This window comes from Lutjanus erythropterus, chromosome 23 (genome assembly GCF_056507025.1).
Source record: "Lutjanus erythropterus isolate fLutEry1 chromosome 23, fLutEry1.hap2, whole genome shotgun sequence".
Classification (NCBI taxonomy): domain Eukaryota; kingdom Metazoa; phylum Chordata; class Actinopteri; order Lutjaniformes; family Lutjanidae; genus Lutjanus; species Lutjanus erythropterus.
This window is the reverse complement of record NC_139339.1, coordinates 25,006,135-25,030,224: the sequence shown is the minus strand read 5'-3', so window position 1 is coordinate 25,030,224 and position 24,090 is coordinate 25,006,135. Positions and strand designations below refer to the sequence as shown.

Here is a 24,090-nt window from a genome sequence, read left to right as displayed (position 1 = left end):
ATGGAAAGAGATCTTTCAGTGGTGTTAAAGTGTGTGTCCAACAACACTGTGGATGAGTTAGATATCTGCTGTCGAACAACAAAGCCCTGTTTATGGGTTTCGACCTAGTGGTTGAGCCAAATTTATCCCACTGGTCAGTGTTTGTCACCCAACAAAACAGGTTCCCTCCTGACAACAGCTGGTGAATGTTTCTATTACTGCTACTGGGGAACTTTAACACATCTATAAAATCAGCAAATAAATCTGCCACACCTTAACTTAATCATGTTTCAAACAGAGAACAATCACCAAGACTACTATGGCAGTATTATGTCAAATACACTTCAAACTAGGACGTTGTAGATAACCCTACAGTAATTAATCAGGTAACTTATGTAACATCTTAAAAAGAAATCAACATTGAATCAAACAGGACACGAACCCCAGTCTCCCAGCTGTGAGTCCTGTGCTTGTTTAACTGGTAACTGTTGCATCTGTACGTAACGTAACTAAATTACATTATATGCAAATTTAAGTAACTTAAGTAACATATGAAATTAAATAACATAAGTAAAGGTACAAAGGTAAGTAACTTGTGTAACATAAAAAGTTAAGAACCTTTAAGTAACATCTTAAAAAGAGGTCAGTGTTGACTCTCAACTTAATGTGTGAAGTAACTTCTTACTTATGTAACATACAAAAGAAGTCAGCATTGACCCTCAGTGTAACATAATATAACGTACGAAGTTAGGTAACTTAAGTAATATATGAAAGTAAGTAATCTACATGACACAGTAAGTTAAATAACTTATGTAACATCTTAAAAGGAAGTCAACGTTGATTCCTGGTTTCAAACAGGACACAAATCCCAGTCTCATAGGTGAGAGTCCTGTGCTTGTTTGGCTGGTAACCTTTTCATTGTAAAATGACGTGACGTGACGTGACGTGACGTGACGTGACGTGACGTGACGTGACGTGACGTGACGTGACGTGACGTGACGTGACGTGTAAAAACAGGCTGGTACAGTATACTTCCAGTTCCCAGGAGCAAAGAGAAAAAGGTAGTTAGTAGCTGTGGAAGAAAAGTGGAACAGTTCGCAGATAAAGAGCCAGATATTTCCCTCAGCAGTTGGTGGAGATCAAAGCAGAGCACATGTATAAGTATGTAAATAGTTAACTGCTTGCTAACATGTTGGTCATTACAACTGTGCAAAGTAATAATATGTCATTGTGTTTATAGCCTGTCCTGCTGGTTGAAATATGCTTACCAAACTAGTATTATATAAGCTCTTAATGCAGACTGAGTAACGAGTCATTTAAATACTGTTTTAAATGATTTTACACCCCGGAGCCCTCAATTTTATGTCTATGTTTCTGCCTTTTAACAAAGGTTCAGAGGTCTTTTCTGCCATTAATAGATTTTAGGAGATAGTGAGTGACTGTACTGTCAACCCACAGCAGCACTGAGAGCCATTGATGATGATGATGATGATGATGTTATGTCAGACGACCCCATGGATGAGGAAGGTATTCAGCACGGTGCTTTGTGTGAGGACTTGCTGTGCTGATTTTACCAGGAGTCGGGGAGTGTGTTATGCATGTTGAATGAGCCAGTAAGCAACTGCTGTTTGGTGAAATGCTACAATACTAACTGTAATGTGATATTTAGATGTGGCAGTGACGGGGCAATGTGTAAGACAGAGCCAGAATTTAGGCTTAAAGCATTAAAAAAATAACTAACATTCAGTGTGTGGACATAACAGTTCTGGTGTTGTGTCAAACATGTCTATATGGATCGTGCTGCAGAGATATCTACTGAACTGAAGTTAGCATGCTAACCAGCTAGCCCCTGCCTATCCTGTCTTGTAATAAGCAATTTGTGCCTCAAGAGTGGTATGTTTGTGATTGTTGAGTTTACTACATTTTATAAGGCATCATAGCTTCTACAAAAGTAAACTAAAAATGTTTATCCTCCAGACAAAAGGGATAAATTCAGAGTAAACACAACAGTATAATGAATCGTGTAAAGACTTTGGCTGCAGTGTTTTGACTTCAAAGCTAATTTCTTGCTCCACAATGATACATTAGGAAATAGTGACTCCCTGGGATGTTGCTAAGCTAATCTTCTACCTCAACTCAGGCTCTGCTCCTTTAGCTGTATCAAGAGGGTGTTAGCATTAGTATTACAATATTCATTTGATGTGATACCCCGGAGATGTTTTTGTGAGTGAGTATTTTATAGTCATAATTAGTCGATTGTAATATTTTTTTCCTCGTTTCAAATACAACAGTGACCTACTTTCAGGAGACAGTTAAAGAGAAGGAGTTGGGGCCGGGGAGTCAATTAAAATTTGCTTTATCTCCTTACACTCTTCCTTCTCCAGGTAGCCTGTATACTAGTGGCACCAGAGCATCTCTGTCTAACTACAATATGTTTTTCACTTGTTATGCTGGTAAGCATAATGCTTTCTGCCAGACCTGGGCCAAAGTCAGCTACAACTCACTACCTTACCACCATCTGTCATCACCATCACCGACTGTCTTAACATCTTACTGTCTGTTACAAGCAGGCTTGGGGAGTAACAGATTACATGTAACAGGATTACATAATTAGGAAACAAAAAAAGGTGCCTATAGTCCGTTAAAGTTACAAAAAAGAGACTAAATCAGATTATAGTTACATTTAGTAAAAACTGGATTTTTTTTAGGATTACACTTTTAAAACACAGTTAGAATAAAGAACAATACACTACCATGTGCAGTGCACACGTTACAACACTTCACAAGTCTGTCAACACCACTCTGGTCTCAGTGAAACATGCAAATCTGACAATTGGCAATTCATTATCTCTTGTAAACATGCTTTTATTAGGTAGAATGATTTAAATAAACATGTACAGGTAAGACTAACTGCTAATGTTTAGCCACACAGACCAGCAGTTAATGTTAGCTCCACAGATCAATGACTAAAGTTGGCTGCACAGACTGATAACTTTAGCTACACTGACCGACCATTAATGTTACGTACACAGACCAACCACTGATGTTAGCTACACAGATCAGCTAACTATGAGCTAATGCTAACTATAGCTACACAGTAATCCAGCTAGTAAGTTGCTAATCTGTCAATGCTACAGCTACCACTACTAAAAAATATTAATAAACCTACAACAAACATATTCTTAAATTTTATTATATTAAACAATTTCTCCATGTTTGGTATTGGGGTAATCCAAAAGTAACGCAAAGTAATCAAGTTCCATTACTTTAATATTGTGATTCTTGGATGGTAATTAGTAATTGTATGGGAATAAATTTTGAAGTAACCCTCCCAACCCTGTTTACGACACAAGAATTTCTCTTCTTTTAACCCTCATATGCCTGAGAGTGGAGGTGCTAATGTTCTCCACCCATCTCCTCAACATGCTGATCCAGAACTTTTTGGCCCAGGTTTACCTGCAGCCAATAGTGATGCTACCCCCTGCTGGACAGTAGTGGAACAGCAGTAGAGCTTTGTCACTTTGGTGCAGATAACACTTGATGCTATAACATTCATCTGTTTGATGCGAAGGGGAAAAAATGTTATTAACTCCTAGTATGCACTGACTAAAATCAAAATTTTGCAAATAGACTATAGTGTAGTGTAGCATTATCTCAGATGTGAGTAGCTGAATGGTAAGTATGCTAACATCATATGCAGCGCTGCCATTAAAACTTGGAATGTTCCTTCAGTCAGTTTTTGTTTTCATCCATGAACTCACCTACTCTCTGCTCTACCAAGGCGATGACACGATGACAGGTGATGGAGGGGAATATCTGAGGGCCGAGGACCTCAGGGAGCTGGGCGACGACTCCCTGCCGGGACAGTACCTGGACGGAATGAATTACCTGCGCTTCAGCCTGGAGGGAGGACGCACTGACAGGTATGTCACACTCGACCACAACAATCTGATTGGGGTTCAAGTGCGGTTTTGGTAAACTAACAGACTAAAACTCTCTGTTGAAGTAAAACTTTTTTCAGAAAAAAAAGTCTTTGCTTGGTTTGCGTCTGACTCAGTGCAAATGTTTACTCCCATCTGGTTGATGCGCAAACTAATGCTGATCTGCTCCGTGGAGCAAACAATCGTTCCCTGAGCTGCATACACACTCTTTAAAGCATGAAATAAAGCTGGGGCTGTTGTTGTTCCCATTTTAAGATATAATCCCTTTTATAAAAATCAAATGTTTCAGTGTTGTTGTTGTTGTTGATGACTGATATTTGCTGTGTATGGTTGTTCTAACTTAATCATGGATCAGTGTGTTTCTATATCTGTATGTGCAACCCTAATTCCTGAAAAGTTGTGATGTTGTATACAACATAAATAAAAACAGAATGCAATGATTTGCAAAAACGTTTCAACCTAACCAATTAAATAAGCTGCAAAGTCAAGATATTTAATGTTCAAACTGATTAACTTTTTTGTTTTTTGTAAATATACATTCATTCTAAATTTGATGCCTGCAACATGTTCCAGAAAAGTTGAGGCAGGACCATGTTTACCACTGTGATATATCATCTTTTTTTTAAACAACACTCAGTCAGCGTTTGTAACTGAGGACACTAATTGTTTTAAGTTTTAAAAGTGAAGTTCTTTCTCATTCTTGCTTGATATATGACTAGACACACTGTTGGAACACATGCAGAATGTGTCTTGGCATCATCCTGCTGAAATAAGCAGGTACGTCTCTGAAAAAGACATCGTCTGGATGGCAGCATATGTTGCTCCAAAACCTGTGTACCTTTCAGCATGAACAGGGCCTTCACAGATGTGACAGTTGATGCCATCAGCACTAACACACCCCCATACCATCACAGATACTAACTTTGAAGTTAGCACTGGTAACAATCTGGATGATCCTTTTCCTCTTGAGCTCAGGGGACACAATCAGTCCATCAGATGAGCTCAGGCTTAGAGAAGTCTGCAGTGTTTTTGGATGTTGTTGATATATGTCTTTCTCTTTGCATGGTAACTTGCATTTTTAGATGCAGTGGCAAACTGTACTGACAATGGTTTTCTGAGGTGTTTCTGAGCCCATGTAGTATCCTTTATATAATTATGTGGGTTTTTAATGTAGTGTTTAATGCAGTGCTGCCTGCAGGGTCAAAGATCACAGGCATTTCTCCGGATTTTCTGAATCTTTTAATGATGATCGTCCTCATCCTTCTAGTCCCTCAAGATCCGAGACACAAGTTTCTTCCACTGGTTTCTGTTGCTCATTTCCACACCAAGTTCATTCACAGTCAGTCCAGTGTCCTTAGTCAGCAGACGTGGAAATGTGAGTGGTCTGGTTCCTCTTGATGGGCAAGGAAGTCTCCAGTGCAGAATGTCTGAGATTAATCTGGTCTTTTGTCTTCTGTGGCAATGTCCAGCAAAGCAGGCTGTCCTTTGTGCCACAACAGCTGAGACAGGAGGGATGCCACCATAAGTCTGAGCTTTTGTGAGATGGTTCCTCAATGAGAAGTCTTGTGCATGTTCCGTCAAGACGATCCTGGAGCTCTTTATTCATTGTTTGTGTTTCAGCACAGAACCAAGAAGTATACTTTCCACACGGGCTCACAAAAGATGATCTTGGTAGTTTTTGAAATGTTTGACTGCCATATTACAATCTTATTATAAGCACTTTCCTTTTTTCCTTTTCTGCTGCTGACAACATATGACCTTAGGTACCATGGAGCGGATGGGTGGCTGATCTGGCTCTGTGTCCAAAATGAAGCATTCTGTCGTCTTGGCATTTAGCATTGGGCCCACTTTGGCTGCCTTCTTTTCAAGGGATATTAAAAACTCTTGAGCTGAGGATATGAGTTCATCTGTCAGTACAATGGCATTTGCGTAATCTAGGTCAGCCAGCTAATTCTGGCTTTTGGCTTTCAGTGATATTATAGATTGTAGATTGAGAAATCCCTTAATTCCTGTAGTTTTCTGTTGACAAACGTTGCTCTTAAACTCTTGGACTTTTTGCTGAGGCAGGCCGAGACATTCTGACTTTTAGTCACTGGTAGGGGTTAACATTTTCCTTTATTAGTATGAATTTGGTTCTTGGGTCAACTCAGACCAAAGGCTGCTTGGCAAAGTGGCAAACCTCAACCCATCCCCTTTATACCCAGTCATGATAAATTAACCTGTTCACCTGGAATATTCCAAACATTGCACAACATTTTCTGTCTTTTTTGCTCCTGTCCCAAGGCATCAAATTCAGAATGAGCGTACATTTACAAAAATGATTAAGTTTGGCAGTTTGAACATAATATCTTGTCTTTTCAACTGAAAATGATTTGCAAAAGCATTGTTTTTCATTTTTCCCAACTTTTTTGGAACTGGGGTTGTACTTATAACACCTTTCTCAACAACTAACCACCTGTATTTGTGTATGTGTATGTGTGTTTTACAACCTCTCCTGCTCATACTTCATCGTTGGTCTCCCTTGTCATGCCTCCATAGTCGAATGCAAAGGTATGTGCTGACGCTGGCCACACAACCGGCCTTTGAAATCTTCAGCACTGTTGAAATAATCAGTGTAACAGCCTCCTTGCGCCTCAGTGCTGTTAATGTCTTAGTTTGCCTGTGTTCTTGTAAGGTTGTTCCTGTTAACGACAAATTTCTTCTCCTCTGCTCCAGTTCTGACAGGTCCTTCACACCCACCCACCACAGCTACTACTCCCCTAAACATGAAGGCATGATGGACGAGATGCTCAACTGTCACCAGGTACAGTACATGTTCAACAGTACATGTTCAACCAGCCACTGCAGGTGATACACACCTCGAGCCAGTGTACTCAACAAACATATAAACCCAACACTTTTATTTTTGCTCCCATTTTTCATGCATCAAAGTAAAAAAATCTCAAACTTCTTCTGTGCACACAGAAGGTTTATTTCAATACCAAATGGTGAAATTGTTTAGCTTAATTTAATGTTTCATGTTCATTTTAGGCTCATTAATCATTAGATATTTCTTCTTTTGTTATGCACAAATGCATGTTTAGATTAATATCTATAATTATGGACATGAATATGCACTTTGTTAAGTAGCTATTCACACATTACACTCACACTTCAAGTAAACTACCATAAGTAGTAGTAAGTAGTAATAACAGTAGTAATATTGGTTAGCTAGCTATAGCTGGATTTCTGTGCAGCAAAATTTAGTGGTTTATCTGTGTAGCTAACACTAGCCATTGGTCTCACATTGGTCTCACACTGGTCTCAGACAATGTTTACAATTACCTACACAGAACAACACAGACTACACACTAATGTTAGCTTAAGAGAACAACTGCTAGCATTAGCTACACAGACCAGCCGATGACTGAACAGACCAATCGATTAGGTTACCTAAAGAGAATAACTGCTAATGTTAGCTACAAAGACCAACTGAGAGCTTTGCAGACCAACCGCCAAATTTAGCTACACAGACCAGTGGCTTACATTAGCTACACAGAACAACCACGAACGTTAGCTGCACAGACTAACAGCTAATGTTACCTACAGAGAACAACCGACAGCTACACAGACCAATTACAAACTTTACCAACAAAGATCAACCACTAATGTTGGCTACAGAGACAAACACAGGCTAACATTAGAGGTAATCTGAAAATAACATAAAGTAATAAAGTTACATTACTTTAATATTGTGATGCTTTGATTATGTTACTGATTATAGTTTTTGATAGGTAGTTAGTAATTGTATTGGAATACATTTTTAAAGTGACCCTCCTAACCCTGTACATTGAAAAATTACTGATGTATGTCTAAGAAGAGGTTATTTATTTGATTCCAGGTTTCGACTCTTAGCCGAGAGAATGAGAGGGATTCATATCGTCTCAGTTGGGGTACAGAGAACCTGGACAATGTGGCTTTATCCTCCAGCCCCATTCACTCTGGGTAGGTACTGTTAGACTGGAGGAAAATGTTATTAACAAAGACAACAATCCAAAAAATAAAAATGTTACACTCTAACATATTGAAAACATGTGGGCACAGGATGACATATTTTACACTGAAACATCTTGTGAATCCATGAATACAATTAACAATCAACCCAATCTTATCAAGGTCCCGAAAGCTGAGCTGCTCTATGTCAAGTACTAAATTACATTTAATTATAGCATTTCTTAATTAGTTAAATAACTTTCATTTAAAAATCAGTCTCTAGTGTTTGGAGTGTGGCAGCGGAGTGGTTTCTCTCATTCTGCTGCTGTTAGTGGTAATATATTATATCTCAGCAGTAACATTATTTTGTAACAAAGTCATAGTAGTAGTAATTAGCCTCTAATCCTCCCAAGATCTTCCAATTGCCCTCAGCTCCATTATAATCTCCATTAACCCCAAAGTATAAATTTGGCTCCTTACACTTGAGTGATAAGTTTATCTCAGATTAAAGGCTGCTTGGTGAAGTGTAAGTTATTCTTATTATTATTATTGTGATTTTTGCTAAACATATTTGGTGAAAGTACAGTAAATACTGAATTAAATCAGAGCTACTCTCCTACAGATAAATAGTAGTTAAATTGGTAACACTTTATAGTAACCCTCATTAATAAATGGTAAATTGATTAAATTTTAATGAATAATGTTAACACTTTATTAGTAATGCTATAATTTATAATATTTCATAATTGGGGTAGTTTGTGTAATAAAAAATATTTTGTTTCTAAGTTATGTATTGTATCTAGCTGACAATTACATTCTGATCACATCAGTAAACAGTTGAGTGTACAGTTTATTGTTACACACATTCTATCATTTTATATTTGTTACTGGTTACCATTACCATTAGTAAACCTTTTAGATCTAAAAACATAATATGGATGGTTATTATTATCTTTCAGGTGCTTAATAAATGGTTTATAAAGCAAATATAAACATTATTTGAATGGCTATATTAATGTTTCAACCAATGCCTATAACACTTCATAAATGGTTAATAAATACTGTGTTGTATAAATGTATAAATGTTATCTGGATGGCTGTTATAGTTGCAACTTATGTTTATAAAACTTTACAGTTGCATAATAAATGGTTTAGAAAGCATCATAAACATTATTTGAATGCTATTATAAAGTGTAAACTGATGTTTATAATACTTAATAAACTGAAAATAAATGCTTCATAAGGCACAATTAAATACTATTTGAATAACTCAAGTTGCAACTGATGTTTATAAAACTTTACAATTGCTTAATAAATGTTTTATAATGCATATATAAACATTATTTTAATGCTATTATAAAGTTTCAACTGATGTTCATAATACTTCGTAAATGTAATATAAATGCTTTGTAAAGCATAAATCATATTTGAATGACTCAGAGTTGCAACTGATATTTACAACAGGAACACTTTATTTGAAGGGAGTGCGTAAGACTGACATGACACCATCATAAACATGACATGACATGAGTCTTTATGGATGATGATTAAGTGTCATTCAGTCATACCACTAACTAAATTTACCATTTATTAATAAAGTGTTACCAGGTTATCCTGTGAGCGCTTGCTGAATGTGTTGGATTGTGGTTCAGAGATGGATGTTACTGCTCTGTGTCTTCCACAACAAGCTGCCTCTGTTCCTTATTCTGACGGTCTGACGTCTGCTCTGCTTTCCCTCTCTGAGTTCCTCTGTTTCTGAATTATTTCTGCTTGACTTTTGATTCCTTTCTGTCTGATGTGGTTGTTGTTTTTAGCCATTCCTCTCCGTGCCATGATCATGGAGACCACAGCAGGTGACCGTCTGCACCTTGGTTAAATCACTCTCCTCCTCATCATCATCATTCTCTTCCTCCCCCACAGTGTGCTCTCCTGGTGGAGAGGTGTATGTGTTGCTGTACTCAACTGACATTTGCCTCATATACTTTTCTTTTTTGGTAACAACATGTCAGATAATTAAATTGTTGAAATATTACACCTTGTTCCACGCACCAAGTTCCAGAGTTTGCGTCTCCACATGGGCAGATCATGTGATATGGCAAGTTAAAGGTCCAGTGTGTAAGATTTAGGGGATTTAGGAGGTAGTTATGGTGGGTGGATGGGTCAAACAAACACAGGACTTTCACAGAGGACACCGGGCTTCAAGTGACACGTGAAACCAAGTCAACATTGACTTTTTGAAGTTATATTACATTACATTGCATAGTGATACATTATGTTGCAATACGTTGCATTGCGATATGCTGAGTTGCAATATGTTGCGTTGTGATACAATATGTTGCGTTACGCTACTCTACATCATTCTATGCTACATTACACTACACTGCATCATGCTACGTCGTGTCACACTACATTGCATTACGCTGCATTGCGTCACGCTACGTTGTTTCACAATACGTTGTTTCACACTACGTTGTGTCACGCTATGTTGCATCACGCTACGTTGCGTCACGCTACGTTGCGTCACGTTATGTTGTGTCATGCTATATTGCGTCACACTACATGGTGTCACGTTACGTTTTGTCACCTTACATTTTGTCACATCACCTTGAATCATGTTAGGTTGCATCACGTCATGTAGCATCACGTCACATAGCATCATGTAATGTCATGTTCCATCACATTGCATTGTGTTACATTGCAGCATGTTTTGTTACATAACATTACATTGTGTCACATCACCTTGAGTCATGTTGGGTTGCATCATGTTATGCAGCATCATGTCACATAGCATCATTACATTGCATCATGTTTTGTTATGTCACGTTACATTGTGTCACATCATGTTATATTACCTTCATGACTTCCATTAAATAACCTCTATCACTTGCGTCATATGACATACACATATTTTTATTTTAACCCAAACCTTCAACAAAAAGCAACCAAGTAGTTTATCACGCTTAAACCAAACCAAACTGCTGCCATTTTACAAACTAAATCAAGTTTTTAATGCCATTTGAATTATGCCAGGTGACATAGGCTTCATAACATCCAGGCTTAAGGTCCAGTACGCCTGTTGCTGGTATTCTCAAATGGTCACTGGCCATAGCCATCGCGTTTTTGGTACCTTAAAATGAATGTTTCTACATTAACCTAAAATGGACAAACTACAAACTGGCTGTAGATACAATCCATTGCGTATAGCTTTTCCTACACACTTGTAAAGGAAAAGTGAGGGAGGGTGTTTGCAGTCTCACTGCTCACCACTACTAAATCCTACACAATGGACCTTTAAGGAACACAAACTTAACCAAAGCCAAGCTTAAATTGTGGCTATCTGGGCAAAAAGAGGCAGTGAAAGTTGAGGACATGTTCGTTGATTTCATACAATGTCTTGTGAACTGTGCATTTCCACTAACATACCCCCCGATGTTTCATGTTAGCCTGAGGAATATTTTGTCATAAAACAAGTATTATTATATAAAATACACATTATTGTACACCACATACTAAAACATTTGGGATCTCCTAAGCAGAAAAATGGTCCAGTGAGGTGTGTTTCAGCCATGGAGGACAGCAGTCCTTGTCTTCTAACAGTTTTACTGTTGTGTTGCTGAATTCAATAACATGTGTTTTTATGTCTGTGTGTTTTAAAAAGTGTGCTGTTTGCTTTACTGAAGCCAGGGAGAGATCACATTAGAACTGGGTGTCACCTCATCACACTCATACACCCCCTCATTCAGACGTGTGATCCATGTGCATACAGTATTTGCCACTTTGCATGGGAAGTGAGGTTGAGGAGTCTCAAGCTATGAAACTGAAGAATTTAATCCAACTTGACAAGATTTATGGAGTTGGAGTTGCTGATCACTGTGACCATTCAGTGTTGAGAAAATAGACACCAAATCAGCAAAAAGGCCCCTGTAGAGTGACAAAAAGATGACTCTTTAATTACAGTTTTGTTTAGCATAGGGCTACTAGCTGCACAGCTTACGGAGCTAACTAGCTAACGGCAGCTTGTAGCTCCAGCCATAGATAGCTGACAGCAAAGAGTTTAGTAAGCAGCAGTCACTGGAGTGACCTTTAGCAGGTGGCCATACACGCATTGCACCTTTAAAGCGCTTTAAACATTTTGTAACTATATAACTTTTGAAAGAAAAAAATACTACTTTGTACAAATTAAAAAGTACAATTCATTAGCAATGAAATACACGTTTGCTCTGTTCAGTACAGTCAGAGGTTTGGTTGCTACGGTCTTTCTTGGTCTGATATGGCCAGTAACGTATGTTGGCTAATGATAGCTGATGTTAGCTTAAGATAGATATGGATATTTAGCTAACATTAATGGATCAGTTTACTGAGTTTATGACTGACCTCCACTGGTAACCACTTCAGGCAGCTACCAGTTAGTTTTCTACATTTGAGATCCTACTAGTGTTAGCACTTGGCCAAGCAATCTACCAAGTAGATTTGGTGTCTAGGATCTCATCACTTAATGGGATTGTTGATAAATGTCTTTAATTTATGGAAATATCTCCTCTTCCACCTCAGCTTCCTTGTCAGCTTCATGGTGGATGCCAGGGGCGGAGCCATGCGCGGTTGCCGGCACAACGGCCTGCGCATCATCATCCCGCCCAGGAAGTGCAGCGCACCCACACGGGTGACGTGCCGGCTGGTGAAGAGACACCGTTTGGCAACCATGCCCCCAATGGTGGAGGGTGAGGGCCTGGCCAGCAGGCTCATCGAGGTGGGGCCCTCTGGAGCACAGTTCCTCGGGTAAGACATCAGGGATGGATGGTGGAATGAATGAATGCCTTCAAAGTTAGTAGATGTACAGGATTAAAGGGGAAGGAAAATAAATGGAAAGCAAAAAGTGCAGACATCAGCAGGTAAATGTATTAATTGGGGCTTTTCACACTGTATTTAGCACAGTGCTTAAAGCATTCTTAGAACCTTCTTAGCCCCAGGCTAAAGGATCTGATAGCCACAGACTAAGAAAGCTATAACTGACTTTCTAGAGTTAAGAATATACAATGATAAAAGCTCTAAAGATGTAATATAATTTCAATGTTTTGCAAAACTTCTGTGCTGCTACCTGCAATGAATGTTTCTGTGCAGGTTTGGACATTCTATGCCAATAAACTTTGAATTTAATTTTAAAAATAATAATTTTAAAAAGGGTTTCATATCTGTTAAAGATACATTTCTAGCGTGAGAGGAAGGAAAGGAGAGGAATCATGAGTAAAAGAGGAAGAAGGCAGACCTGTAGTACACTGCATCTACATTTAGGCTATTGACACTGATTTGTATCCCTTTTAATGAAAGCTCACAATTTGCTGCCCCTTTTCTTTCAGATTAATTTCTCCTCTGCCTCTGCCTTACTAAAACTGTTTCTGTATCTGCTCTTGCTTTCTCCCAGCACCAGGAATCTGTTAATCTTTGCTCTTCAGCATGCCCTGTTTTCTTTCATAACAGCTGCAGTCTAACTCTTTTTAACCGTCTCCCTACCCCTTAATGAAAAATAACCTTTCTTATTAACTCCACCTGCAGTATATTGCACCATGATTGGTTTGATATGTGGCCTTAAATTCTGCCCTCTGCTGGTAATGTTTAAGAAAGTACAGTATAAATACATTCACATAAACGCATATCATTCTATTGTTATAGAAAGTTTCACAACCAGTTATCCATCACCTGTTCACTGCTGACATGGTCAGGTTCTCCCTGATTAAATCTACTGAAATATGTTGTTCTTATTATTATGTTACATGAAATGTTTGAGTATTTAACTTAGTGAAACCTGCCTCATGTTAACTTAAGATGATCAGTCCCTCTGTGAATAAAAAATATCACTTTTGTTTGCCATGACAGTGGTAACATTTAAAATATTTCTACAGCATATTTTAAACTGCAAAAATGTCCTTATTGGCCTATAAAAACTTACAGAGAAAATTGTTTAAATACAGTTATAATTGAAATAAAAGTGAAAAAAACATTCATTTAATAATATGATAAATAATTATATGACTTGTATGAACTGTGAAATAATCCAACACATTTTTACATTTCAGTTCATTATTATGAAATGTTATTTTCATCCTGCATCACAATAATTGATCATTCCCTGTACTTAATTTGTTCACAGGCTTATTGCTTATTCAGACAACAACCCATCACACCCAGGCTCTGTCCTGTTTGTCTTAATTGACAGACAGACTTTTCAAATGTAGAGAATAAAGTCGAACCTTGAGTCCCAGGTGTAAGACAAAATAAAACAGAGAAAGAAGGTTTAAAGAAGTGTTATTTTTGCATTTCAAGAGTAAAGCTGAAATGGGTGGGCTGTTTTTTTCCTTAGCTTTTTTTAAGTTGGAGTAGAAAGTCAAATTTGGAATATCAAGAATACTTTACTCTCAAGATGGTATTTGACTTTATTCCTAATAGTTTTATTTTATTCTCAAAATGCAAGATGCAAAAGATTTTTCTTATGCCTGGTACTAATACTGAAAGTCTGACCTCATTCTCAACATTTCAACATTATTCTTGAAATGCAAAATAAAACTTAAAATCCTCTCTTATTTTTTTGGTTATGCTGGGCCCTAATATCCTTTCTTAGGAAAAATGAGCTGAATAAAACTGACAGTATTAAGGAAAACAAGCAGGAGGAAACAAACATTTCATCATAATGAGATAACTGAATCTATACTATTTAATTTTGAACACTTTTGGCCTCTGTAGATATGCAGCTAAAATGACCACAGAGTTAATAATCTGACTCAACTGTTTGGCATCAGTCAAGGTTCTTATTTTGCATCCAACCAAAACATTGTGTGTCCTCTTTCTTCCTCACTGCTGCGTATGGATGCTTGGTCGATCACACAGTAAACTCCACCTCCCCAGTGCCCCTCCACCTCTTAATGAGGGCGAGAGTTTGGTTAGCAGAATCCTCCAGCTTGGCCCGCCGGGGACAAAATTCCTTGGGTAGGGTGGAAGAAATCAATGGTTTTGCATATGAAACAATCCATGGATGCCGATCACAGTGTTTTCTTTTATAAACCTTTCCACCTGTTATTTTGTCCATATATTTACTGTCCTATCATGCTTGCTAGTGCCCTCTACCCCACTTCATCTAGCACTTATGACCCTGTAGACATCACACTGCTGTGACATCATGTGCTGTTTCTTCCTTTCTTTAATCCCTCTTTTCTGCTCAGCCTTTTCCATTTCTGTAATTATGTTTTTATGCTTCCCGTTTGCTTCAAAAATGTGTGTTAGAAGTTTTTATTTAATTTTTGTGTGATATTTAAATGGTTATGTGACCTGTGAGTAGCTAGGGAACCATGTTAAATTTTACTGCATTGTGTGGTTCTGTTGGCTCTGCTTTTTTTTATTTCCTTTCATGTAAGTTAAATGTTAAGTTGACACTAAATCACACAATTTTCGGGCATTTTTCTCAGAATTGTTTTAGCTTTTAGCAGGAAAGCTACCAATTTAAGAGCCATGTGATCCATTGCCTAATTGAGCAAACTTGGTATCCAGAATCTCAGTCAACTAGCTAACTAGCAACCTAATCTACATTAATAGTTAGCTAGATATTTATATCTGACGACTAATGTTAGCAAAACCCTAGCTAACTATCTAATTAATCTCTAAAAAAAAATCATCAGTTAGCCATAGTTTTGCTAACATTAGCTAATTTTACATATGTTGTTTTTACAGGTCTCCCACCATCACTGTAACCATCTTTAAAATGTGATTTTCTTTTCAACATAGACACAGCTAGCACTTATAATATCCAAGTAACGGAATAATGAAAGGAGAAAGTTGACTGAGATTTCACCGGGTAACAAGTTTGTTCAACTAGAACACAGAACAAAAATGGGCGGGGCTTAGGATGGATCAGTAATGAACAATGAAGCCTAAACATGTGAATAACATTTTGAGCCAAAATTAAGAAATAAAAGTACACTAACACATTATATGAATTCTAGACATTGAAGTTCAGCCTCCCAACATATTTGAAAATGTAGTCTAAAAATAACCATCTATGGTCAGGTCAAAGTACCCAGTAAATATCACACAAAAAAGTTCTGCTGTATTAGCTGTATTTGTCCTATGTCAGAATGTACTTGTAGCATGCCTTGTATAGATATGTGATGTAGCTAGCTATTTGTGATTATATACATCAGGTAAGTATTAAAACAGTTCCTTACTTAAATATTAAATGTAATCAATCTATCAGAACATTTTTTAAGGGCAGTGACTCATCCACAGATTACAATAGTATGAAAATAGATGCTATAATTTTCCATGCCGAAGTCAACTCAACTCAAACCACTCCTGCTGCATAACCCACTTCTCTGCTTTGCTTGCTATGTTACTTGTTTAAATTTGTTGCTAGCATCTAGCATTTTACATTGTGGTGAACAACCTTAAGCAGTAGAAATAGGGAAAGTTGTTCTTGATGCTAAACAGGTAAACAGTAGAATTAGCACAGTTCTAGAAGGTTAACTTTACAAATGAATCCACCCAGATTGTCTGACCAAAATAGTCAATACGCAGCCTTTGGAGCAGGAGCACGTAGCTCCAACTAATCGGCTAAAAGGCTGTCGGTGCTTGATACTAATGCTAAGTGTATCATAACTTGCATGAAAAACAAGAAGATGAAAAAGAGACACATGCCCAGAGGAAGTTGTACACTGTTATTAGTCATGACTTTCTGTACTTACTTACTCACAATACCTGGTCTCTACCCCTCCAGTCCTGTAATTGTGGAGATCCCCCACTTTGCTGCCCTGCGGGGGAAAGAGAGGGAGCTGGTGATCCTGAGGAGCGAGACTGGAGAAAGCTGGAAGGAGCATCACTGTGAACACACCCAAGAGGAACTCAACCAGATACTCAACGGCATGGATGAGGGTCAGTCTCTGATGGTTTACCAGTAGACTGCACCATGAGTTGAGGAATCTATGGTATACATTTATTACTATTTTAATACATTTATATCCCTGACACATGTCCCTTTCTGTTAACCTGATCCAGAGCTAGACACGCCAGAGGAGCTGGAGAGGAAACGTATTTGCCGTATCATCACTCGAGATTTCCCACAGTACTTTGCAGTGGTGTCACGCATCAAGCAAGATAGTAATCTAATTGGCCCTGAAGGAGGCATCCTGAGCAGCACTGTTGTGCCACAAGTTCAGGCAGTTTTCCCCGAGGGAGCCCTCACCAAGAGGATCAGGGTTGGACTACAGGTAACTGACAAAAGCATCACCACAGTCTTTGGTCAAAAGAGGCTGAACACATTGGTGGAAGTGCAGTCTTGGAACCTACTGGCCAATATCTGAAGACAATTTAGCTTTTTATTAGCTTTCTAAAAAAAAAAATCTACATTCATATATAGATATCAATCTACTTGTAGATCCATCCATCCATCCATCTTAAACAGCTTATCTGAAGTCGGGTCATTCCTAGGCCATTGTGGAGATATAATCCCTTCACCTAGTCCTCGATCTGCCCAGGGCCACCTCCCAGCTGGACATGCCTGGAACACCTCCCTAGGGAGGCGATCAGGTGGCATCCTTATGAGATGTCCAAACCACCTCAACTGGTTACTTTCTACAGAAAGGAGAAGCAGCTCTACTTTGAGTCCCTAATGGATGACTGAACTTCTCACCTTATCCCTAAGGGAGATGCCACCTGTGAAAACCCATTTTAGCCCCTTGTATCCTAGATCTTGTTCTTTCAGTCATGACCCACCCTTCATGACCATAGGTAAGAGTAGGTATACCATACCAGGTCTAAGAAAGTGCCCCTACCTAGATGGTTGTTGTATGTCATAGCTTGTGGCTAGTCAGTTGACAACCTTGGTACAAAGTTCATTGCAGAAACATTTCAGTCAAGACACCATGACCTTACTGAGGCAATTAAACTGTGTAGGCTTTATTGATGATTGAAAGTAAAGTCATTGAATTCTCTGTCTACTCTTCCAGGCTCAGCCAGTGAGTGTGGATGTAGTGAGGAAGATCCTGGGCAACAAGGCCACCTTCAGTCCCATTGTCACTCTGGAACCCCGCAGGAGGAAGTTCCATAAACCCATCACCATGACCATCCCGGTCCCCAAGAGCAACTCTGACCCAATCCTTAATGGCTTTGGAGGGGACACCCCCACCTTACGACTGCTTTGTAGTATCACTGGTTAGAGAGCACACACAAACACACACAAACCTGTGGATAGACCAATCAGACACGTGCTAACATTCTTATGTGTCAATCATGTGTTTCTGTTTGTGTGCAGGTGGAACAACGCCTGCTCAATGGGAGGACATAACAGGAACGACTCCGCTGACATTCATCAATGACTGTGTCTCCTTCACCACCAACGTGTCTGCCAGGTTACACAAAAATGGTTTTTATTACTGGAACTAACTCAGATGTTGGAGCTAACAAACACCCAATCTAATTTGTTCTTTCCAAAATGTCTCTGCTTTCTAGATTTTGGCTGATAGACTGTCGGCAAGTCCAGGAATCTGTCAACTTCTCCACTCAGGTCTACCGAGAGATCATCTGCGTCCCTTACATGGCCAAGTTTGTCATTTTTGCCAAGACCCACGATCCCATCGAGGCCCGACTGCGCTGCTTTTGCATGACAGATGACAAGATAGACAAAACCCTAGAGCAGCAGGAGAACTTCACCGAGGTGGCTCGAAGCCGAGACGTAGAGGTGAGGAAAGTCTCACCAACCACAGTTGATTCTATGATGGAGGTACACTGGAGAAGACTGGGCGAAGATAGTGTTATGACCTTGAAAACAATGTACTAGTGATAAGAAAGAATGAATAACCTTCTCAAGACCAGTGTAAGAAACACTAGACTTGATTTTGAGATCCTCCTTAATTGACCTCTCATAAATCCCACCCCTTTTTTTATTCTGTGCTCCAGTAGCAGTTGAGCAAGCTTGGTACCCAGTGGAACCACAGTCTTTTGTCTAAGCTATCTTAGTCATTAGCTAGCTATGATAGCTAATGTTAGCAAAACACTTACTAACTAGGTAGCTAATCTATATTAGTCATTAGCTAGCTTTAACATCCGATTTTGCAAAACACTAGTCAACCAGCTAGCTAAACTATATAAATGATAAGCTACCTATGATAGATATTGTCAGCAAAACACTAGTTCACACTAGCTAGCTGACAAGCTGACTAGATAACAACTCAATTGATAGCTAGCTAGTTAGCTTGCGTTTTGCTGACATTAGCTAATTTGATGTGACTCTATATATGTGGCCTAGCATCAATTTTCAGCTATCCTCAAAATTTGGTTTTCTTTTCAATATAGACGAGCCTATATATAGCCTATGTACAGCATATGTACAGGAAACAGGAAAGAAAGAAAGTTGACTCAGGTTCCACCTTATACTTTGAAAATGGTGACTTAGAGATGGCTACATTCAATGACCAAGGCTAGGTTTCTTGAGAAATGGGTCCTAATACTGCATGAAATTGAAAAGGGAAACACCAGGGTTTTTTAACAATGATAGTTGAAATTCTTTGCTTGTTGAATGTCACTATTTGTTATTCAGCCTCTGTCCTCTGCCTGTTATATTTCTCAGGTACTGGAAGGCAAACCTATCTATGCAGACTGCTTTGGAAACCTTGTCCCCCTCACCAAAAGTGGCCAGCACCATCTCTTTAGCTTCTTTGCCTTTAAGGAGAACAGACTAGCACTCTTCATCAAAGTGAGTTCTGTTCCTTGTTAGTTTCACAAAGAAGCAAAAACAATTTTTATGAAAGTGCAATAAGAGTCATCAGTAATTTGTCACGCTGAATTGCTCTATTCGACTGATGTTGAACTGCTGGGCTGTTGCAGATTAGAGACAACACTCAGGAGCCGTGTGGCCGTCTGTCCTTTATGAAGGAACCCAGGAACTACAGGTCACTCACCCAAAATGCCATATGCAATCTTAACATCACCCTCCCATCATTCTGCAAGGTAAGGGAACTATACTGTTCTTTGACTCAACAGAGGACGCTTTCTATTACCTATCATGTTAGTTCTAGTAAGTGAAACTGGCTGTTAGCAGCAATAGTTTAACATTAATGGCGCTACCATATGATAAGCTACCTATGATACCATAAGCTGGACCATACTGCAACGTTGAGCTTATTTTCCCTAAACCTCTGTAATACATACTAATCTCTCACACTGCCACTCACACTATTCCAAAATCGCAAATGTTTTGTTAATTGATATTTTTTTTAGTAAGTCCTTATTTCTTTCAATAATGTTTGAAATTCCAAGTGGTAAACTATAATAATGAGCAGCCAATAATATTGCTTTATACTGATGGTTGCTAGCTTGGCAACCACACAGGTTCATGTTTTCATTTGGTCTGGAAGATACGTCTGGTGCCCTTCCATTCACACAAGATTCCACCAGCCTTTGATCCCATCGAGTCAATCACAACTGTTACTATAGCACAGGTTCGATACAGTCATTAACAGTGGAGCCTCACCTGTCCAGATTTGAAAAGTCACATTTTGCTTCTCTGACTGATTGTAGGTCTATCCGATTGCACGTCTTAAACTCAAACTAGACACTGATAGTCAAATGTGAATATTAGTCAAGATTCTGTTACTACATGACCTATTTCTTGCCTCAAATGTTTTCAGGAAAATATTTTGACATACTGTTTAACTATAATACAAGAAAGATTGTAACCAGGAAGCTGCTATTTCGTTAGCTTGTGTGGCAGCTGGATTCACGAGATTACATGAGAATCAACCTTGCCAGGCTTCAAGTTATCCATTTGTGTCCACATCAAAAACGGTGCAGCCAATCAGTGTCTTAGCAGCTACAGGTGTGGTTTTAGGTGTGACGATAGAGAGAAGCGTCCATGGAAGCAACCCATCTTGAACAAACAAGCGTCAAACGTCAATCTTTTCTCTATTAAAAAGATTTTTTCGCTTCTCTCTTTGGCAAGAGTTTGATTGACCAACTGGCTCCGCTGGTAGTAACCTGACATGCCAGATGATTTGTTACACAGAAGCGAAGGATTCTCACATGTTTTTTCCAGAAACTCAGATAAAAACTATGAATCAAGAATGAGTCAAGATTCTGTAACTGCATTGCCTATTTCTCACCAAAAAGTTTTACAAACATATGTATGTACGTCGCTATGTCCCAAGGTCCATCCAATTGCGTCCAGAGGCACTTGGCCTGCAAGTGAAGTGGCAAGAGACCGAAAAGATCAGAGTATGATTCAGGCTTACCAGATGAATCTGTTTTACTGCCAAAATCTTTGACTAATACAGCTTTTAAGAACACTGTGACTTTCCCTGAAATCACGCTGACTGGTTGTCTTTGTTGCTATGGTAACCATACATTGCCTCCTGTCCTTTTATTCCCTCTTTAATGTTGCTGTTGTTTCTATCTGTACATCTCTCTGCTTCTCGCTGCTTCTTGCTCCCAAAAGGAGTCCGATTCAGACCAAGAAGAAGAGGTAAAAGCAGCCACCGCTTCCCCCCTCCCCCCTCTACTAACTAGCTCTGCTCACCTATCCTGCCCACTGTCTTGTCATCAGGCTTAAAAATGAAACATAAAAGTAGTCAAATGTTAGATTTTAGATTTTATTTATTGTGGTAGATTATACTGTGATTTGTCAGTGACATAACTCATTTTTGCTGTTGTTTTGTGTCCTTCGTGTTGTTTTTGTAGTGGTAGTAGTAGTTAGAATATTAGGAACATAAAGTTAATGAAATGTGGCTAACTGTGATCCATTTTCTTTTTCTTTTTCCAGACCAACAGAACGCTAGAGAAATGTAAGACATTTTTTCCTACTTAATTTTCTTTCTAACTTGTACTAAAATAGTTGCTCTTCTATAATAATTCTGCATGTCTGCTTGTCTTTATTAGCCAAAGTAATGTGACAACAACACTAATATTGTATGGGTGATTAGTCTAATGAAATTAAACAGAGGAATAACCATACTGACACCACCAGATTGGCTCTGAGCACAACTGTAGACCATCTCCATCTTATCAAAGCCTTTTAAGCATCATGTATTTTTGTCTTGTCAAACAAAAAGGTCTCACCTGCACCTCCCATGTCAATGTTCTGTTTCTCCTGAGGCTTAACTTCACTTTTTACTTCATTTTTTTCTGACTTCACACCTGCCCAAATGTCTGCGGTTTTCACTCTTTCCCCTTCACAATTTGAGGTCGGACATATGGAGAAAGAGTTAGACACTGCCACCTACGTATGTACATGATAATTAAACTCATTCATACTGTGGTGATGTTTATATTACAAAGGCCTCTAATTTTAGCCGAGTAGTGCTATCGCAGTCACAGTGGTGCTTTCATTAGGACAATTTTTTTAATGCCACAAACCTGCTGGAGGTGATATGGAGTGAAGCAACTGGGGTTGCATTTGTGCAGCCAGGCAAAGCAATTTGGCAACTTGTTTTGGCATAAAAGCGCTTGAACCTGTGCAGAATAAAGAACAAAAACATTTTGGTGGTTTAGTCATAGGGTTGGGTATCTTTTGAAGTACTCTTGGGATCACACAAGCAGTTAGCACTGTGTATCTCTCTGCTGTCAAGTGTGTCCACATGCATCGCCAGATGTTTCCCCCCAAATTGTTTTTAAACATTTGCTGCCGGTCTCACCAACGAAAAGAATTGTTTCGAGTGAAATACAATCACACTTAAGATCATTTAGCTCAGCATTTTAACTGTATTTACAGTAGCTACTAGCTAACGGAGGGCTAACATGATGTCCTGGGCTACCATAGCCATCTAGAGAGAGTGTTGCAGCAATGTTAACTAGTGGTTTGGTGATGCGTCATTAATGTACCAGGGGGCGACTATTTAAATCAACAACTCAGGCAAGTGGCACCAGAATGAGGTACCATAATCTGTGTTGTGATTTGATCTGGAAGGTACTGTTCATATAGGAACCTGTGCCATACAAGCACCAAGTTTCAGTACCCAACCCTATTTAGTTCACCATCAGACCAAAAAAGTGTCATATATTTTGATTAATGCATCTTTATACTTTGATTTTTTTTTTCAAAGTTTTTTTTTTCAACAGTTTTAAATGCACTTTTAGACTTTAGTCTATACTGATTTGATGAATAAGTGATGCTTACCAGTAATGAAATTTTCAACTGCTTGTGGGATGTATAAGTTCCAGTCCCTTGCAGCAGGTTAAATAACTGTAGCCATCATTGCTGCTAGCTAGATGGGAATAAGACCAGCTTTTTACGGAGATGAGAGGCTGTGATGTGATTGGTCAGCACTGAAGCACACCTGGATTCTACCTGCTGATGCTGCCCTCCTCCTCCTAAAAATCAGCTCATCCTGTTGCAGCTGCTCAGTTTGCGCGATCCTGCGCCAAGGTTGTGCTAGCACCTCTGGTCACCCAAATTGCAAACCTTAGTTGCTCACACCCATGTGCACTTGCGCTTGGAGTTCCTGAAACTTGGTGCTAGTGACTGCACAAGCACCAAGTTCCAGCATATTAGAGGTCAGAATATCAGTATTCCTCTAGCTGTAGTCCTCTAGAATCAATCTTTAGTCCTTTAGTGTAATGGTAAAGCAATATTTCTGTATCCTTCCCTCCTTCCTTGTTCATGTAGTTATGTGAAAATGACTGGAACAATATCACCCATTCTTGGGAACTGGCACCTGTCCTACCATAAAAAAAAACTCCACCAACCACCAACACTCAATTTTTTAGGGGTGAAAATATACTTTTAAAGGATTTTTATACATGAAATTTATATAATTGATTAAATGTTTTGGTTGGCTTTATATTTTTAATTCTAAACTTACCAGAAAACACCAATGTCCCAGGCAAGAATTCACAACTTCACACAATTAAAAAATGTTAAAAGCCTTCAAAATCTAAAACTAGTAATACCTACTGATGACATTGGTATGAAAAGGTGGTATTATAATCATCTTTCTTTTAAAATAGATTTTTTTCATGTACATGTTGCCACCTAGGAGGTTGGCCCGTTAGAAGGTTTAATAATTAAGAGTTTGATCTTTAAAATAATTTTGTCTCCATTCTCAAGACTGAGTGATATACAATATACTTGAGCATTTAAAATAACCTCATAATTAAACAACCCATTGTATACATGAACCATGCTGTACATACATGGATGATATGTTATTCATGTATGTGTTTTCAGAAG

The 24,090-nt window shown here is 38.7% G+C and overlaps 1 protein-coding gene across 1 annotated transcript in view; it reads left to right on the top strand.

Moving 5' to 3' along the window:
* The window catches only part of ank2b (ankyrin 2b, neuronal), a 136,867-nt gene that overhangs the window by 86,389 nt on the left and 26,388 nt on the right, over positions 1–24,090 (top strand). The window contains exons 24-40 of the mRNA XM_084711872.1: positions 3,761–3,902; positions 6,459–6,470; positions 6,636–6,723; positions 7,801–7,904; positions 9,707–9,745; positions 12,444–12,668; positions 14,772–14,870; positions 16,651–16,805; positions 16,929–17,140; positions 17,879–18,083; positions 18,184–18,280; positions 18,381–18,609; positions 19,498–19,623; positions 19,755–19,877; positions 21,361–21,387; positions 21,685–21,706; positions 22,106–22,144. Coding sequence (XP_084567998.1) covers positions 3,761–3,902; positions 6,459–6,470; positions 6,636–6,723; positions 7,801–7,904; positions 9,707–9,745; positions 12,444–12,668; positions 14,772–14,870; positions 16,651–16,805; positions 16,929–17,140; positions 17,879–18,083; positions 18,184–18,280; positions 18,381–18,609; positions 19,498–19,623; positions 19,755–19,877; positions 21,361–21,387; positions 21,685–21,706; positions 22,106–22,144 — 1,944 coding nt within the window. The remainder of the gene's footprint in view (positions 1–3,760; positions 3,903–6,458; positions 6,471–6,635; positions 6,724–7,800; positions 7,905–9,706; positions 9,746–12,443; positions 12,669–14,771; positions 14,871–16,650; positions 16,806–16,928; positions 17,141–17,878; positions 18,084–18,183; positions 18,281–18,380; positions 18,610–19,497; positions 19,624–19,754; positions 19,878–21,360; positions 21,388–21,684; positions 21,707–22,105; positions 22,145–24,090) is intronic.